Source organism: Apostichopus japonicus, chromosome 8 (assembly GCF_037975245.1).
Source record: "Apostichopus japonicus isolate 1M-3 chromosome 8, ASM3797524v1, whole genome shotgun sequence".
Lineage (NCBI taxonomy): Eukaryota > Metazoa > Echinodermata > Holothuroidea > Aspidochirotida > Stichopodidae > Apostichopus > Apostichopus japonicus.
In genome coordinates, this window is record NC_092568.1 from 32,420,989 (window position 1) to 32,437,212 (window position 16,224).

The window sequence follows — 16,224 nt, forward strand, 5'->3', positions numbered from 1 at the left end:
GTCACATGAGGAAAACTAGGCTGCAGTCTCTGGAACCGGAAGGTGGGTACCTTCATCATTGCTGTATGCAATTATCAACAACTCTAGATATCATAGCACTGCATACACAATAGTATAAGGGGAAAAGGCCCGGGCGAGGTGGATGGGGAGGGGGGAAATAACCATACGTAAACAAATAAGCAAGTAGAGTAGAACACTAAATTGTTAGCAGTAGTGTGATCAGCTTGTGATTTTACGTTCATATCAAGATAATCTTAGTAAATCTCGCCATTATACAAGCTTTACAGTATGTCCACATTAACCACTAAACTAACGAAATTTCCTTGTATATTTGAGACTTGCAACTTTTTCCAAGCCACAAAAAGCAAAGCATGTTCACTATACATGCTATTTTTTACCCCCAGCCCATTCCTTATTTAATATATTTTCATTAACCTAATTATCAGTGTTGTAGTCATGCAGTCATACTTTCATCCGAGTACTTGAGGTTCCGAGGACCAAAATAGCAGTGTCCGTATACAGCATTTTAGAAGCACAAGGTACTCGTAAAGTGCTCATCCTGAGCGAGTATCAAGGACTTTAAAGCGAATACAAATTATGAGTACTTTCCACCGAGTTTGCAGTATACCGAGTATACTTGTGAAAGGTACTCGAGTTTTGAGTACTACAGCACTACCTATACTTGTTTAAAATAGGAGACCTCTGTCAAAAGCTGGATGACAGGACTGCATAATGCTAACGCTCTTGCACATCGAGTAATTTCAAAACCGATCATCGAATATTTAGATTAAAACAAAACTTTTCATCTGCAAATTTTGTGTGGTGCCTTTCCCTCACATTCAATACTCGCGTTCTTTCTCAGCGGACCCACATGGCAGACAACGGTGTTTGGTTTATTGGTCCTATACCAGTGACGTAGGAAACTATCAAAACGTTAGATGGGTGGCGAGTATGGGAGGGGGTTCGGGGATGTTCCCATGGCGAATTTCAGTTTTAGGGCCTATACGCTGGCCCAGATCGCGAGGAAAGTAGTCGGAATTTCGAGATTTCATGCCATTTTTTTTTCTATACAAGATTTCGAAAGTTTATCTCAAGTTTCCGCTCTTGCGTTAGTTGGCAATATCCACTATTTCACCTCGATTTGATTATCTTCGGAAATGTTCTTGTCGGGAATGTACTTGTCTTTCTTCCATACAGAAGTCAAAATTTCGGGGAGCAAATCAAAGTTTCCGATTCTCGAATTTACGACATGCTATCTGCGACATTTTGGCTAAATTATGTAAAAGTTTGTCTCTAAATTTCGATTATTTTACCACGAAATTTCGAGGGAAAGAAAATTATCTCAAAACGGTACGACTACATTCTCAAATTTAGGATCTTTTTATCGAAATTTCTGACTTTTATATTCAAACTTTGATTGTGTGTATACATCTATACCCTATATAGGGGCGTCTTTCCAAGTATCCAATTATCGACTTGTGCCTTAAAACTTTCGATTGTTAAAGTCCACATTCGAAGCTAAATACCGATATAAGGAAAATCTCCATATAAAGAATATATATTATATTGATGTCAAAATGTCGTTTTTCTTCTTCAAAATTTCGAAAAATTGTTATATCGTTACTTTGAAGTTTTTTTTTAAAGTCGTGGAATACATCACTTGTTAGGAAATTCGTGATAGGAAAATATTCCAGCCACCCCTCCCCTCCCCTTCCCTTCAAAAATCGAGGAGAAACTTAAAGTTTCCGTTCTTCGAAATTAAGACTTGTTATCTCGAAATTTCGGGGCAATTTACCTCGAAATTTAGACTATTTTCAGGGGCGTATCCAGGATTTTCTAACCCGGGGGGCGCGAATTACTATCTAAGCGGAGCGCCACCATCTGTTGGCGCGCAGCGTACAAGAAATTTCGGGTTTTGATACCCCCAGATCACCGGAAATGGCACTTCTCGGGCTTGAAATGACCAACCCAAATGTACACTTTTGCCTAAGAACCAAGAATTTCCCAATAGTTTCTTTTTCATCCATAACCTTTTTGAAGATTGTCACCAGTCACACATCCTGTTCGACCTCTTTGCATCTCCTGTGGATCATTGCTTTTTGTATAGGTTATTCTACGTCGCGCAGCGTAAAAGAAATTTCGGGTTTTGATACCCCCAAGATCACCGGAAATGGCACTTCTCGGGCTTGAAATGACCAACCCAAATGTACACTTTTGCCTGAGAACCAAGAATTTCCCAATAGGTTTTTTTCATCCATAAACCTTTTTGAAGATTGTCACCAGTCACACATCCTGTTCGACCTCATTGCATCTCCTGTGGATCATTGCTTTTTGTAGGTGATTCTACGTCGCGGCCCACAATACCCGTAAGCACCATTTTCAAGGTTTTAAGCCCACTATTTGTTCAGAATTTGAAAATTCACAATTCTCGTGAATAAATTCACTTCAAAATATACCCATATTGTTGCACAAAATTTCATCTATGGACACCAATATAGAAAAACCTCCTTCAACCCCTAACAGACCGGTCAAAATTGCACGAGTAGAGGGAAGTATGATGAAGAATGGTGGTCAGGGAATTTTCGAAAATTCAGACACAGTTAATTTATTGGTGTACAAATATTAAACCTCTTATAACGGCTATTATAAAACTTCTTCGTTGCAGGAAATTAAAATATACCAGATATTTCCGGAACCGAACACTACGCACATCTACTGTTTTGAGGCTGTTCATCCCGGAACGCCATTTTCATGCTCACTGATATGATGTGATATCTGCAGTTTGCTTTAAAAATTCGAATAATTGAAAATGAGACTGAAATAAATAACTATTATCTGTTTATTGTGCAATGCTCAACCAGGGGCCTCCTATCAGGAGGCCTAGCAAGGGCGTCCGCAGAAATGTAGTACAAGGGGGGTGGGCAGTAGATCATATAGGTGTTACACACTACTTGCTACTATCTAAGCGGAACGCCACCATCGGTTGGCGCGGAGCGTACAACGATTTTTTTGGCCAAAAAATACTCCTAGATCGTCGGAAAAGACACTTCCCGTTCAAGTTGCATTTACTCATCGGTTATTTTGAGATCTCATGTCTTAGGATTTTGACTTTCAATAATTTCAGTAATGCATTATGGGTCCGTATGCAATGAACATAACTAGAGAACTGTTGGATGGGGGAAATCATTGAAATGTCAAATGCTTAACTTTTTTTTAAATTTTCCAGGGGTGGGCAAGTGCCCCCCCCCCCCTACTGTATGGAGTATAATGGAGACTACTGTACAAATACAGTTATCAAACCTAAGCATAGGGCCCATAGGAGCCCATAGGAGTTGCGCCCCACATTCTTTTCATTTCGAAAGACGCACAGTTTCAAGTTCATTACACACTGAAGGCTTCGATTCTCTATCTGCCTTCAGTTTAGGGAAGATCTTGGGATTTTCATCCCTAGATATCGCTAGATATTGCTAGATGTCCATACAGTACAGTGCCCTTTGGATTTTTCGGGGCCTGATCTTGGGAAATTGCAAAGTCGGGAGTGGTCACACTCCATGTAGGTCAGTGCACGACCTCTAGACGTCACTAATACACAACCCAATCACTTGTTATCGATGAAGTGGTGTGTTGCCGGATTTTTTCAATAGGTCTTGGTACTACGGGCGAAGGTCATTAGTTAAATTTAGTTAAAACTCATCGGTAAGCGATGAGAGGGGAGGGGTGGGCGTAGGGTTGTGGGCGCGCGTGTTCATGCAGATGGGAACAATCTCAAGAAGTGGTGGGTGCGTCCTTTTCTCCTTTTTTCTCTGTCTTCTTTTTCTTTTCCCTTCCTTCCTCTCCTTCCTCCTTTTTCCCCTCTTTTCTTCTCTTTTTCTTCCTCTCCTCTTTTTCTTACCCGGGGGGCGCGCGCCCCCAACGCCCCCCCCTGGATACGCGCCTGATTTTGTCTCATAATCACAAATTGGTAGCTTTTCCCGCCCCTACCTCTGCCATTATACCTTTCATGTACGCCTGTGTCATAACTATTTTCGATGTAACCTATTGTCGTTTTATAATGACGTCTTGTGAATTTCATTGAAAGTTAAGCATCATCCACGGAGGGCCGTTTATTTTTTTCCCTATTGTATCTCTCACAAACTTAATCAGATTTTCGTATTCCAATAGTCAACCTACGTGGCTGATCAAGACATGATAAAACGTTTATCTTGTTTAGAAAGGAATCACAGCCGCTGTGGTATTCCTTTCTCATTGATATAATATTTGCATAACAATTGGATGTTGAATTCTTCTCTTCGGAATTTCTTTTTACGACAAATTTGCTGTGAAGACATTGCGAGGTTCTAATATGGCGGTCGCTTCTTCGCCTTGCTTCGTCTAAGGTTTGTCTAAAAATCCTAAATGGATTCAGAATACAAGTTCATCTATTAAAATATCTGGCTTTGGATTGTGTACTACAATTCTTTAAAATGAAGATTACTCGAAAACAAGGATACTATTTCTACGTTATTTTCGGGTTAACAACTCTTTGTGCATTCGGGGTGTATCATTGTGAAGGCAAACATCCACAGGCCTACCCAATGCAACAGGTATGTAGCTTAGGCTGTATGATATTTCATCTCAGTATAAGCATTTAAAATGTCTAACTTCATATCAACTTTATCATTGACATATCCTCAAATATACTCAACCGATTGGCTCTTACATTAAGTCTAAGTTTTTTTTATTGATCACTAGGCAAATTTCTTGGGACAAAACACTTTAGCATGTGGGTAAATATAGATAGCGATGTGTCGCCTGGCTTGCAATCAATCACATCCAAGGCATTATCGCTAGTGCATATTCAGTTTTTATGCACATAGAATAGAAAATTTACGTTCAACTTTGCAGATATAATCAAACACCGTTGTGCTTATTCTCCCAACCCCACCCCCCCCCCCTCACACAGCCTTTCTCCCCTCTAACCCTCGAAGCGATTGTTCTGCATGCATGCGTGTATAGTTGTACATAACAAAAATTAAAATTCTAACTACAGTTATACTACACCAATGTCAATTCTGCACTTTCTTAGTTCTTCACTTACTTGACTTGTGTACATATTGCAGAGGGGTGAGGTCTGTGTGGATTCGGGATTCACTCACATTAAAAGACAACCGCCTTACGCCCTTATGTTATATAGACGTTAAGATGGAGGAGAATGACGCCAACTTCCACTCCCAGTGTTTCGATGCTATGTTACAATGCTCTGAACTGAATGCATTCTAATGATCCATTTTACACATGAGAACCAATTGCGTTCACAATCTGGAATAATATCATCCATTGTTGGCTTTGCCTTTTGTATTAATAGGTTTAAGAAGATATCTAAATACATAGCTTCAATTTCTTACACTGTGTCATATTTATTTCATCAGCGAATATTGATAACACTTAATTCGAAGTAATACAAGTTCCTAAATTGCAGGTGTTATGTCAAAAGAAGTCAAAAGTTATAAACAGGATAATATGGGACACGAGTCATGTCGTCGACATTCTTTAACGCTGATGGTAAAGTTTAATTGAGGGAAATAAAATATCGTCTGTCAAGCAACCTAACAAAAGATGGCTAAAAGTAAACTTACATGTAGGCCTACTGAATGAATGATTTACATTAATATTAAGCTTATAATACAGGATTCATATCTTTTCTTGCTCCAGATATACCCACAAGATACCAACCATGGAGTGAATCAAGGACGAGCAAGGAGACAGACAGAGGCTGGTAAGGTTACTTCAATAATTCTTTTATTCATTCAGGAAAAGGGTCATCCCCTTTGCAGGATTCCCCATAACTGATGAATTTGACATATGGTACATTAGAGCGCGGTGGACAATTGGCTAAGGCGTCGGACTCGTGATCCAAAGATTGCTGGTTCGATTCCTGCCTAGTTCATTACGTTGTGTCCTTGGGCAAGATGCTTTATCTCACTTGCCTCTCTCCACCCAGGGGTTAAATGGGTACCTGTGAGGTAACTTGTCATTTGAGCGCAGTATATAACTGCTGCCAACTGGAGGATTTTCTCTGAGACAGGTTATCATTGACCAGGGATAATATAACGTCTGTAAAGCACTTTGATACCTATAAGCGCTATATAAAAAATCAAATATCAGTATTATTATAACATATTCTATGCTTCCTGGGGAAATTGCATTTGAAGATGACATATTATATTTCAAAAGTAAACTTGAAGCAAATATAAAGTTATTATTGAACACTTCTTTTTCTTCCAAATTTGAATAAGCCCCCTTAGCTTCGTTGAAATTCTATTAAGTTCAAGGTAAAAACAACAAAGGGACAAATCAAGCCAACCAATAAATTTGCTGCACATATTAACGTGCAGCTACGATATCATATATATATATATATAGTATGCTGCATGTAAACTTGCAGAATAACTGTAAGTCGGATGTAATGATGCATGGAGGTAGATTGGTATGAAATATGAATATCCCGTCACACATACACATGTGACACCAGATTTACTTCGTTAAAACCAATTCAGTTTTATGTAGAAATAATACTGAGAAAATGAATAAATAGTATAACTTTCAAGTGCATGACTATCCCTTGGGTGTCGAGAGCCAGGCAATTATACTATGAAATTATGAAAAATGATACTACACTATTATTTGTCACGTGTTGCCAGCCTTCCTTATCTGAGCTCGGGACAAGAGATGTATTCCCCTCGGACCCTCAGGAATACCTGGCAAATGTCACTATGCTCGTCTCGCGTTTGTGTTTTCACTTCCATGTTGTAGTCTGCTTTCATAATAATCTTTGTTTACTATGCATTATGTTACTTGGAATACTTTATCTCGTAAATGTGCATGCCCAGTGTCGTGTATGTATATTTTTCAAAGTTAAGTAAGGAGTGCTCTACTCGTTAAACCATAAAGATTTCACAACTCTTTGTTTGTTTTTTACTCTTAGTATTATGCGGCGGAGTGTATAGCCTACTGGTTAACGCCGGCGTCTCCCAGTCATGAGATCCCCGGTTCGATTCCCCGCCGACAGCAATGTGTGTCGTCTGGCAAGGGTGTTGTTCAATAACAACTTCCTGACATGGACGTTAAATGGATGTGTGCCGAGAGATTGGCTTCGGTCAGCTTGCGAGTCTACAAGCCTCAATGGCTTCTTTCGCGAGTTCCTGCATGCAGGAAGATCACATATACATACATACATACATACATTATCACCTGAATGTTGTGATAAAAAAAATAAATAAAGGACATGAAATATGGTTCTTGCTAATACGTGAATTTGTGTGAGAATTGATACTTTTGCGATTATTGTTCATGATTTTCACGTTTTCGTTCATTCCCCGCACAGAATGCAGGGACATTTTCAGGGATCCTCATGCCACCATCCAGTCACCGGGCTATCCTGGCAGTGTGGAAGATGACATATTTTGTCAATGGTTAGTGATCACCAACGAGGAACCAGTCACCCTTACATTTAACTTTAAGGACCCAAACATTTGTCCAAACAAGACAAATGGATGGATCTTCCGTGATGGTCCGGATCCGCGTGGCGTAAGACTTCTTCCTGATTGTCATCAACAGATCCCAACAGTAAAAGCCATGTCCAATGCAATCTCCATTATCTTCAACTCTTCTTCCTGGGACTCTCAAACAGCATTTAAAATAAATGTAAGCCGAGGTGAAATCCTGACTTCACACGACGAAACTCTCCAAAGTTCATCGAAAAATGTGGTAACCTCTTCAGTGCCAACCACGCACGATTTTCCGGTTTTTACTATATCGGAAGTCCGCAGAGGACCACCTGCCCTAGAGCACGGTCGAAGTGACGTTGGCAACTTCCCATCGGAACATGAAGAGGAGGTAACTGAAGACAGTGGATTTCTGCAGTGTTTCTTTCAGGAGACTAGTCCATCAGGTAAAATATCTTCCCCTGACTACCCCGAAAAAGTGGAGGGTCCAATGTGCACTTGGGCAATCACTGCATTTAGTTCTGAGATCATCAACATAATTTTCTCTGATATTGACATGGGTGGCCGGAGGACCCGGACTGGCGCCTGCGACCAAAAATACTCGCACTTAAAAATAACAACTTTTGACCGAAATTTTAACAAAATGGAACATTACTATTGTAGCCGAGAATCTGGCGTTATTGAGCATACCTCGCATGAGAATCTTTGGGTCGACTTTAGAAGTAATTTCGGATTCAGCCGTTTCGCATCGCAATATACATCAACATCTGAAACTATGGTTACTGAAGATAGCACCCCAGACGGAGGTAGTGAGGTCACTGGGAGCGACTCTTTAGATCCAGTTTGTAACCTCGTTCTCCATGACTCCATGGGGGTTATTCAAACACCCAATTTCCCACGTCCTTATGGGCAAAACGTATTTTGTGTATGGACAATATTAACATTCCCTGGTCGTTTGATTAGACTACAGTTCAATGACTTTGATATCGACGGTCCGATTACGGGCGATGGTAAATGTGACATTAGCATGGCTTATAAATATTCATTCGTGAAGATATCTTATTATGCAGTCAATGGTTCGCTGATTGACGAAACGTTTTGTGGGCCTGATAATCCAGATGTAATTATCTCTAATTCTAATCGGTTAAGCATTTATTTTCAAAGTGGACACAGTATTGGTAGAGGTTTCGAAGCAACGTACAGGTCCTTTACAGAGCAAGAATTGCAAGGGTTCGGTCGTTCCTTTGGTAATTTCGACTCTTATGCCGATTGCGTTATCTTCATGAACGAAACGTCAGGTGATATTACGTATAATTTATTAATGAACGAAACTTGCTCATGGATTATTCAACCGAAGGAAATGGGGATCATTATTCTCACCATTCAATCTCTGTCGTTTAGAAGCATCGCTGACGAAACTAATTGTGTAAGTAGTTCTCCTCCGATCAAAATTGAAGGTCTTGGACATCTAAGCGGAGACCCAGTCACCTGGTCTGTCTGTCAAAATGTCTCCGATAACTTTATGAGCTTTCAGTCACTTTCACAGCTGAATATAACGTTAAACCTTACTGTATGGGAAATTCTTAACTTTGCCGCGTATTACGATCTAGGAGAAGAAATCGAAGGCGTAACTGATAGGATAGGAACTTCAGAGGTCGTACCTATTACAATGTCAACACAAATGATGGTACCCTCCAAAACAAGCCCAGAAGAGCCAACAGAAACGTCAACAGTTTCGCTAAGTTCTGAGAAAACCTCGACTTGCAACGAAACTTATCAGGCAACTGATGGATGGATAAATGTGCAAGGATATCCACAAGAATTAAATACAGCTTGTATTTGGACTTTGGTATCGTCTGATATCAGTTGGCTTTGGCTGTCGTTTTTAGAGTTTGGTTTCGAGCCAGTGGGAAACAAACCTTGCGGTCTCAGTGGGAACTATTTGACCATTTTACAAACGAACCACACCTTTCAGACACGTGCAGTAAACCCTACTCGATACGGAACATATTGCGGGTCAGTGAATCCTGGTCAACTCTTTCTTTTCGCAAAAGAAGTGAGGCTTGTTCTCCGAGATTTTGATTCAATCTACCGAGGTTTCAAAGCATTCTATTCTTGGGAGAGCTCTCGGCCGACGGAGACTATTGCAAACTTGTTAAAGGACGGAGACACAACGACCATATACGACTTGTCAACAGCAGGAAGAGATCTCTCCGCCGATGATGATGATGACGACGAAGACGATGATGATGATGATACCGCCTTAAAGATGAAGAGTTCGACTTCTCTATATAAAACGTTAAAAACCGATTTTTCAGCGCCCACGACGATTGCAAACTTGTTAAAGGACGGAGACACAACGACCATATACGACTTGTCGACAGCAGGAAGAGATCTCTCCGCCGATGATGATGATGATGATGACGACGACGATGATGATGATGATACCGCCTTAAAGATGAAGAGTTCGACTTCTCGATATACAACGTTAAAAACCGATGTTTCAGCGCCCACGACGATATCAACAATTGCCCATGAAATATACCAAGCACAAGAAGCATCGACTACCTTTAATACTGTTACACAAAGTAAGGATGCTGTAGCTCGTTATGCCTCCAGCTCTACATACGATGCAGACAAATCGACTCAAATGTCGACCCGCCGAACTATCGATGAAGAAGAGTCTACTACGTTACCCTCCATCACCGATAATCTACCGAGGAGCTCGACAAGTAACGTGGAGAAGGGAAAGTATGGCATCCCTGATTCTGAAGCTGTTACTAACGCCATGCTAAGAACTGAAATATACACCGAGATCATAGATGAAGACGAATTGCTAGAGCATCACTTAACACCGGAGAGGTCTGTTATGGATTCGTCGACACCATTGTATGATACGCGGGGTCTCGATGATATATCACCTTCGTGTGAGTACAGAATAACGGGTAGCACCCATGTAGGAAAAATACTCTCACCGGGACACCCTTTATCCACTCCACCTAATTCCAAATGTATTTGGATTTTACCATTCGAACGCGTAATTAATCTTAAGATATTGTTTACGGAATTCCAGTTATCCTATGATGTTACGGAAGGAGAATCATGTGAGCAGCAACCATCGCTTTTGCGAATCACTTCGTGGTCTGAGCAAAATGAAGAATTGGAAAGGTACTCTTTCTGTGCAGAGAACTATCCGAGCGTTATTGCCATGCAAGGGAAAACATTTATATTTCAATTTTGGTCCGGTCCAAAGCAAGAGGAAACTAATCGCTTTCAGTTGGTTTATTTTACCAAAAGGTCGTTTTATAGAGGTTTCATCGGCGGCTTTGATAACTCTTCTGTTACACCAAACGTAACTCTTACTACCATTCAGCAATCGGATGTTACTGAGAGTAAGACACAAGAAATACATCCGCCAGAGAGTGACAATGCCATTCCCGATGTTGTGGGAACATTACCCCCCATTGGCGTGTCGCCAACACACCCACACGTGACTGACCCAAGAGGTGAGTTTTTCCTACTTGATGGAATTAGTAATCAAGACAAGGCACCTCTCACGCCATAAGCTGTCTCCAGAGAGAAAAATTTATCAAAGATAGTTACAATTAATTTTCATTCCGTCCGATAAATTTACCTGTTTACCTATGTGCATCGAGGTCATTTAATGTTTCCCAAAGTGTAATTGACCCATTACTCAACTTTATCGTTCTATAAAAGTTTGGTCACCCATATAATGAGTGTTAACTCATGTCTTCACTTGAACCTTCGATATCCTGCATAGTCTCAATGAATGAGCCTTCATATGTGAGGAAAGAAAGTAAATGTGTGAATATGTATAAACGTGCATTCTAACCAGAAATATAAAAGATGTTGTTGACCTTCAGAATGCTTTGTTCAAATTCAAATTCAAATAAACTTTATTAAGCAACAAAAATGGCCAATTAAATGCTCGCAATAAGACAATACAATGATAAGATGGAATAAGAATAATACAAATAGTATACATGAAAATACACTAAAAGGATACCATACTATGAATTGCACATATTAATTTAATAGGATAATAAGAATTCAAACTAATAAGAAAAATAAGAATTGCAACTGATTGAAGGAATAAGATGATGACGTAATATGCACGGTCCTGGTGGTATTTGTAAAACACTACATACCTCACGTGTCATATCATTCTTCCAGTACTTTTAATACATCCACGCTTTCGTTATAAAACGAATAATAATGAATTTTATGGACGGCTGTTGTTTTGGAGAATCTTGGCTACGACATCGAATTAACTATCTGTAAATTTAACAATATAAAATAGAATGGAAACTTTGATTGTCTGTATGTAACTTGTTCTGCTACTTCAGGCATCGGCCACCGAAAGGTCAATTCGGAGAATTTACATTATAACAGTGTTTAACTAAGAACACTAATATTATGTATTTCTTTTGATTCCCAGCCTTCCCGGAATCCGAGTCTCGGTTTCGTCTGACCATCTTTGTATGTACTGGAGTTGCTCTGGTTCTGCTGACCATACTCTTGGTGCTACTAATACTCTGTGTTAGGAACAGAAGTAGGTCGTCTGCTCTCTCTCTTGGGCCCGAATTTCCAGCTCCTGGTGATTATTGGTCTAACTATCGCCAGTGGGCAGGGACTGATTTTCCCGCGTCTGTCAAGCCTTACTATGACGCCGGTCAACCCTCAACATCGATGCATCCTGGCCATATGCGACCAGTTGGACAAGAACGATTGGTATGATACCCATTCCTAACTTCCCGACTATATATAGTGAAAAGTGAATCACAAACCCCTGCATGCGGACGTCAACGTACAGATTTGAAGGTGTGGACCTTAACTGAGAATGAAGGAAACAGCCAGTCTTTCAAGACACCGGTACTGATAGAGAATAATATATAATCTACAAGACTACAAGCTAAACATGAATAATGTCAAATTTATGCCCTCAAAGTTTATATTTATTATACAGATTCTTAACTTTATTAGACGTACTACTTGGCCCTATTTAGCACAGATTGGAAGGAAGTGAGCAGTAGTACTTCGTATCCATGGTAATTTGAGCAAAACAAGAGGAAAAGTTATGTAAACTATGTCTACGTAACTGCAGAAGACACGTGACAGGAGCAAAACCATATCCTCCTCAAACATGAAATTCTAGGTAAAATATATCATTACTTGAGCATATTAGGGGCTTTTAAAGGATGCTGAGCAAAGTTTGGAATTTAAGACAAGTTATAAACTTGCTCTAAAATCAACTGTTGCCACACGTGCCTGTTTGTACCTTTGCTTAAAGGACTAGGTTATCAAGTGGGGTAGGTGCCGCAAGGGTACAAAGTACCTTTAACCGGTAGGACTGAACCCCCTTGAATTGGTTCGTGGCGCTCCTTTCCAGTCGTCTTTGAACTGTTTAAATCTGATGGCCCGGTATCCAGTATTCCTTTTATATGATGTGAATGTCCATCCAGAAACACCAGGCAATGAACAAATTGATAAGGTGGCCTAAACAGTATGCAGAAAATAGAAAGAGTAATATTTGGTTAGCTAATATCAATTAATTAATTACTATTAATAATTAAGATAAAAGGATATGCATATTTAACCTGTTTAAGTTATCTTTATTAATTTAATAAGAAAACCAATTTATATACGTTGTAGATCGCATAAAATATCATTTCTTGAAAACCCTCAAAGTGTTCTTTATTAATGGTAGTACTAATGATTAAGATCTTAGATAATTTTGAAATTATTGAAATATTAATTAATATTTATAACTAAGGTAATATGGTTTACATTTTTAATGTGTTGTACGTTACCCAATGAGCACATTTCTATACGTGACATATAAAAATCATTTAGAATTCATATTTGTTTTACAGTTACCACAGAAATGAAAACAGAATATAAATCTTAGATTAACATTAATTGTAAATGTCTTTGCGTTCGATAGAAACTGTATTTTGATCTTTCTGTTACGTTATAGTGCATGGAACCAAAAGATTCATAAAAGGTTGTCCAAGACGCATGTGGCGGATTGTGCGTGATCTTGTTAATCTTCTGCTTCTGCGTTCGAATAAGTGTACACTGATATTTAACCAATCTCTTTAGACTGAAAATGCACAGCTAAAAATGATTTTGATTCTTTCAAGGAAGAGAATATAACAAAGATAGACTGCTAAAATGAACGAAATTCTTAATAAAAGATGTGTTCCTTTCAATAATCTTTGTAATAATATAGTTTACCCTATAGTCGTAACGTGTTGATGTTTGTCTAAAAGACATATTAAGGCACTTTAAGTGCTTAGGTTAAGAAGAATTAGAAGGAAAATTATTTAAAATTGCGATTTCTTTTTTTTCCTTTTTTCCCCCGTATATTTATGTTGGCTTCTGTGAATTTTTCTTTGTGATATATAGTAGCTTTTGTTATCTTCTGTTTATTGATTGTGTTAACTTGGTGATATTTATTTCAAACTATGGTAGATCTTTTCTATAAGAATTTTGGCGTAAAGGTGTATTTCTCTTTACCTATAGGCTATGTGAATTTACGTAATATAGTTTGAACGTAATGACATCAATTTAAATACCGGTAATTATCTACAGAGTGTTTATGAAATGAAATGTACATATATTTTGGCTTTATTGCCCGGCTAGATGGGAGAATATATCCACCCTATATAATATATATTGCAAACGTGTTTCGGCGCAACGAACCTCTTGCGCAGACACGTCATTACAAAAAAAACGTCAGCTTGGTATATGCAATATTAAGGAGTGTTAGCTCAGTGGTTAACACCGGTGCCTTTCAATCATAAGGTCCTGAGTTCGAGTCACTCCAAGATTAATGCATGTCGTCCAGTTACAGCGTTGTTGACAATTGGCAATTCATAATCATAGACGTTTAATATGAATCTTAGCGACTGACTTCGGTCAGCTTGCGGCCTTGATTAGCCAATGATGGCTTCTTTGCGAGTTCCTGCTTGCAGGAGGATCTAAAAATACTTACAAATACATACATATAGTCATTTGCCAAAGTCGTAAATCTCCATTTTATTTGACAGAGTCCTGTTCAAAATATCTCTTTGAGATCAGGAGGATCTAAAATACATACAATACATACATAGTGCATAAAGGCTGGCGGGGGGGGGGGGGGGGTGGCAAATGATTCATTTTAAAGATAACGGGGGAAAGAAGGATCAGGAATATAGGAGATGTGTAACATGATAAGTGTTTGGGTCTTTTTCAAACATTTGCAAAAGGTTTTTAAATTGCCGTTATTAAGGGTATCATCAGCTCTTGTTGTCGTTCTTGTCTTTGTTCTTGATGTTGTACGGTAGCGACTTAGTAGTTACTGTTTTTTGATATTCAATGTTGTATATGATCGTACAGTGTTTAATATTTTCAGTTCTGAGAGGATTTTCTAAACGACCAAAATAAATGATGTTGAAAGTTGTCATAAACTCTTTGGAACAATGCATGAATATAACGATATTTTTGCTGATGCACGTATATAATGAATGCAGTTAGTGTCAATTAAACTGTAGACACTAAACTGACAAGAAATTGAATCTATCAAATGCGGTAAATGAATAAATATTTATATACATTGATGACTGGTGATGTTAATGCACCTATCTTTAACATTTAAGCTTCAGAATTAAAAAGAAAGAAAGAAAACCGTTTCAATGCCTGGTAAGTTTTTGAATGCATCAATAAACAAAGATCATCGCATCAGAACAATATAAGAGTCATGTATCTGGAGATTCGGTGTACTGCACATATTTCACTTCATGTCCAGGCTTTCCAACGAAACATAGTTGAAGTGATGGGTAAAACGTTAGTAAGTGAACAAATTTATTGTTTAAACGGCGGGCTACTGTGCAAGGTTGCTTCCGATAGGCTCAGCAGTTAGTCAGTTTTCACTCGTTTACGACGGCGCTATATTGTTATGATTTTGAAGTGTATATGGTAAATTAAGCCGTGAAAAAGCCATCTTTATTCCCACGATGACTGTGTACATAATACCCCCCCCCCCCCACCCCAGCTCCAATCCTAACCTGCCAAAAGAATGATCTATTACTATTTTGCAACTTTGTCGATATCTAAGTCTCTTCGGCCTTCGTTTTCGACAGCTTGGTCTAAGACACATCCACGCAGTGATTAAGCTTCCGGTAAGAATGACTTCTAAGATCAAACTCCATTTTTGGAAACAGATTATCCAATGCTATTTTCTTTTACAAGTATGAAACCAAGCATTTTTCATGTACTAGGGGGTAGATGATACGACGGGCCTTCAATGACGTCATAGTGGTCGGACAGATTTGATTTCGTACTAAAGAAACTATATGCTATATGACCGACCATGCATGCTAATCAATTACTGGCTAAAAGACGGCCAAATACTAATAAAACAAAAACAAATTGAGCACGAAGATAAATAAGGCTCGCTGACCTCCCTTCACCATTAAACACATACATTCCGAGTTCAATACTCAATTTTGCGTCTTCGCTGTTCAGTTTGACAGTGGTGTTTTAGATAACACACAGTGTGTGTCCAAAACGAATGTCTAGAACGAAGAACGTTTTAGTCATGTTGATGGGCTTCTCTTTAGCTACATCCATACTGACAACAGTGATAAGATGAATGCATGTGTCTTGTCCATTTACTTTCGAACCAATAATAATGGCAAAACATGTGAATTGGCATGATTGAGATTCTCATTCCATC

General features: G+C 38.9%; 1 protein-coding gene across 1 annotated transcript; it reads left to right on the plus strand.

Moving 5' to 3' along the window:
* Positions 1 to 4,222: 4,222 nt before the first annotated feature.
* On the plus strand, positions 4,223 to 15,241 carry LOC139971625 (uncharacterized). The gene is made up of 4 exons (XM_071978262.1): positions 4,223 to 4,583; positions 5,692 to 5,755; positions 7,364 to 10,990; positions 11,944 to 15,241. The coding sequence occupies exons 1-4, from the start codon at positions 4,464 to 4,466 to the stop codon at positions 12,240 to 12,242; spliced, it is 4,110 nt and encodes a 1,369-aa protein (XP_071834363.1). The 5' UTR covers positions 4,223 to 4,463; the 3' UTR covers positions 12,243 to 15,241.
* Positions 15,242 to 16,224: the final 983 nt, after the last annotated feature.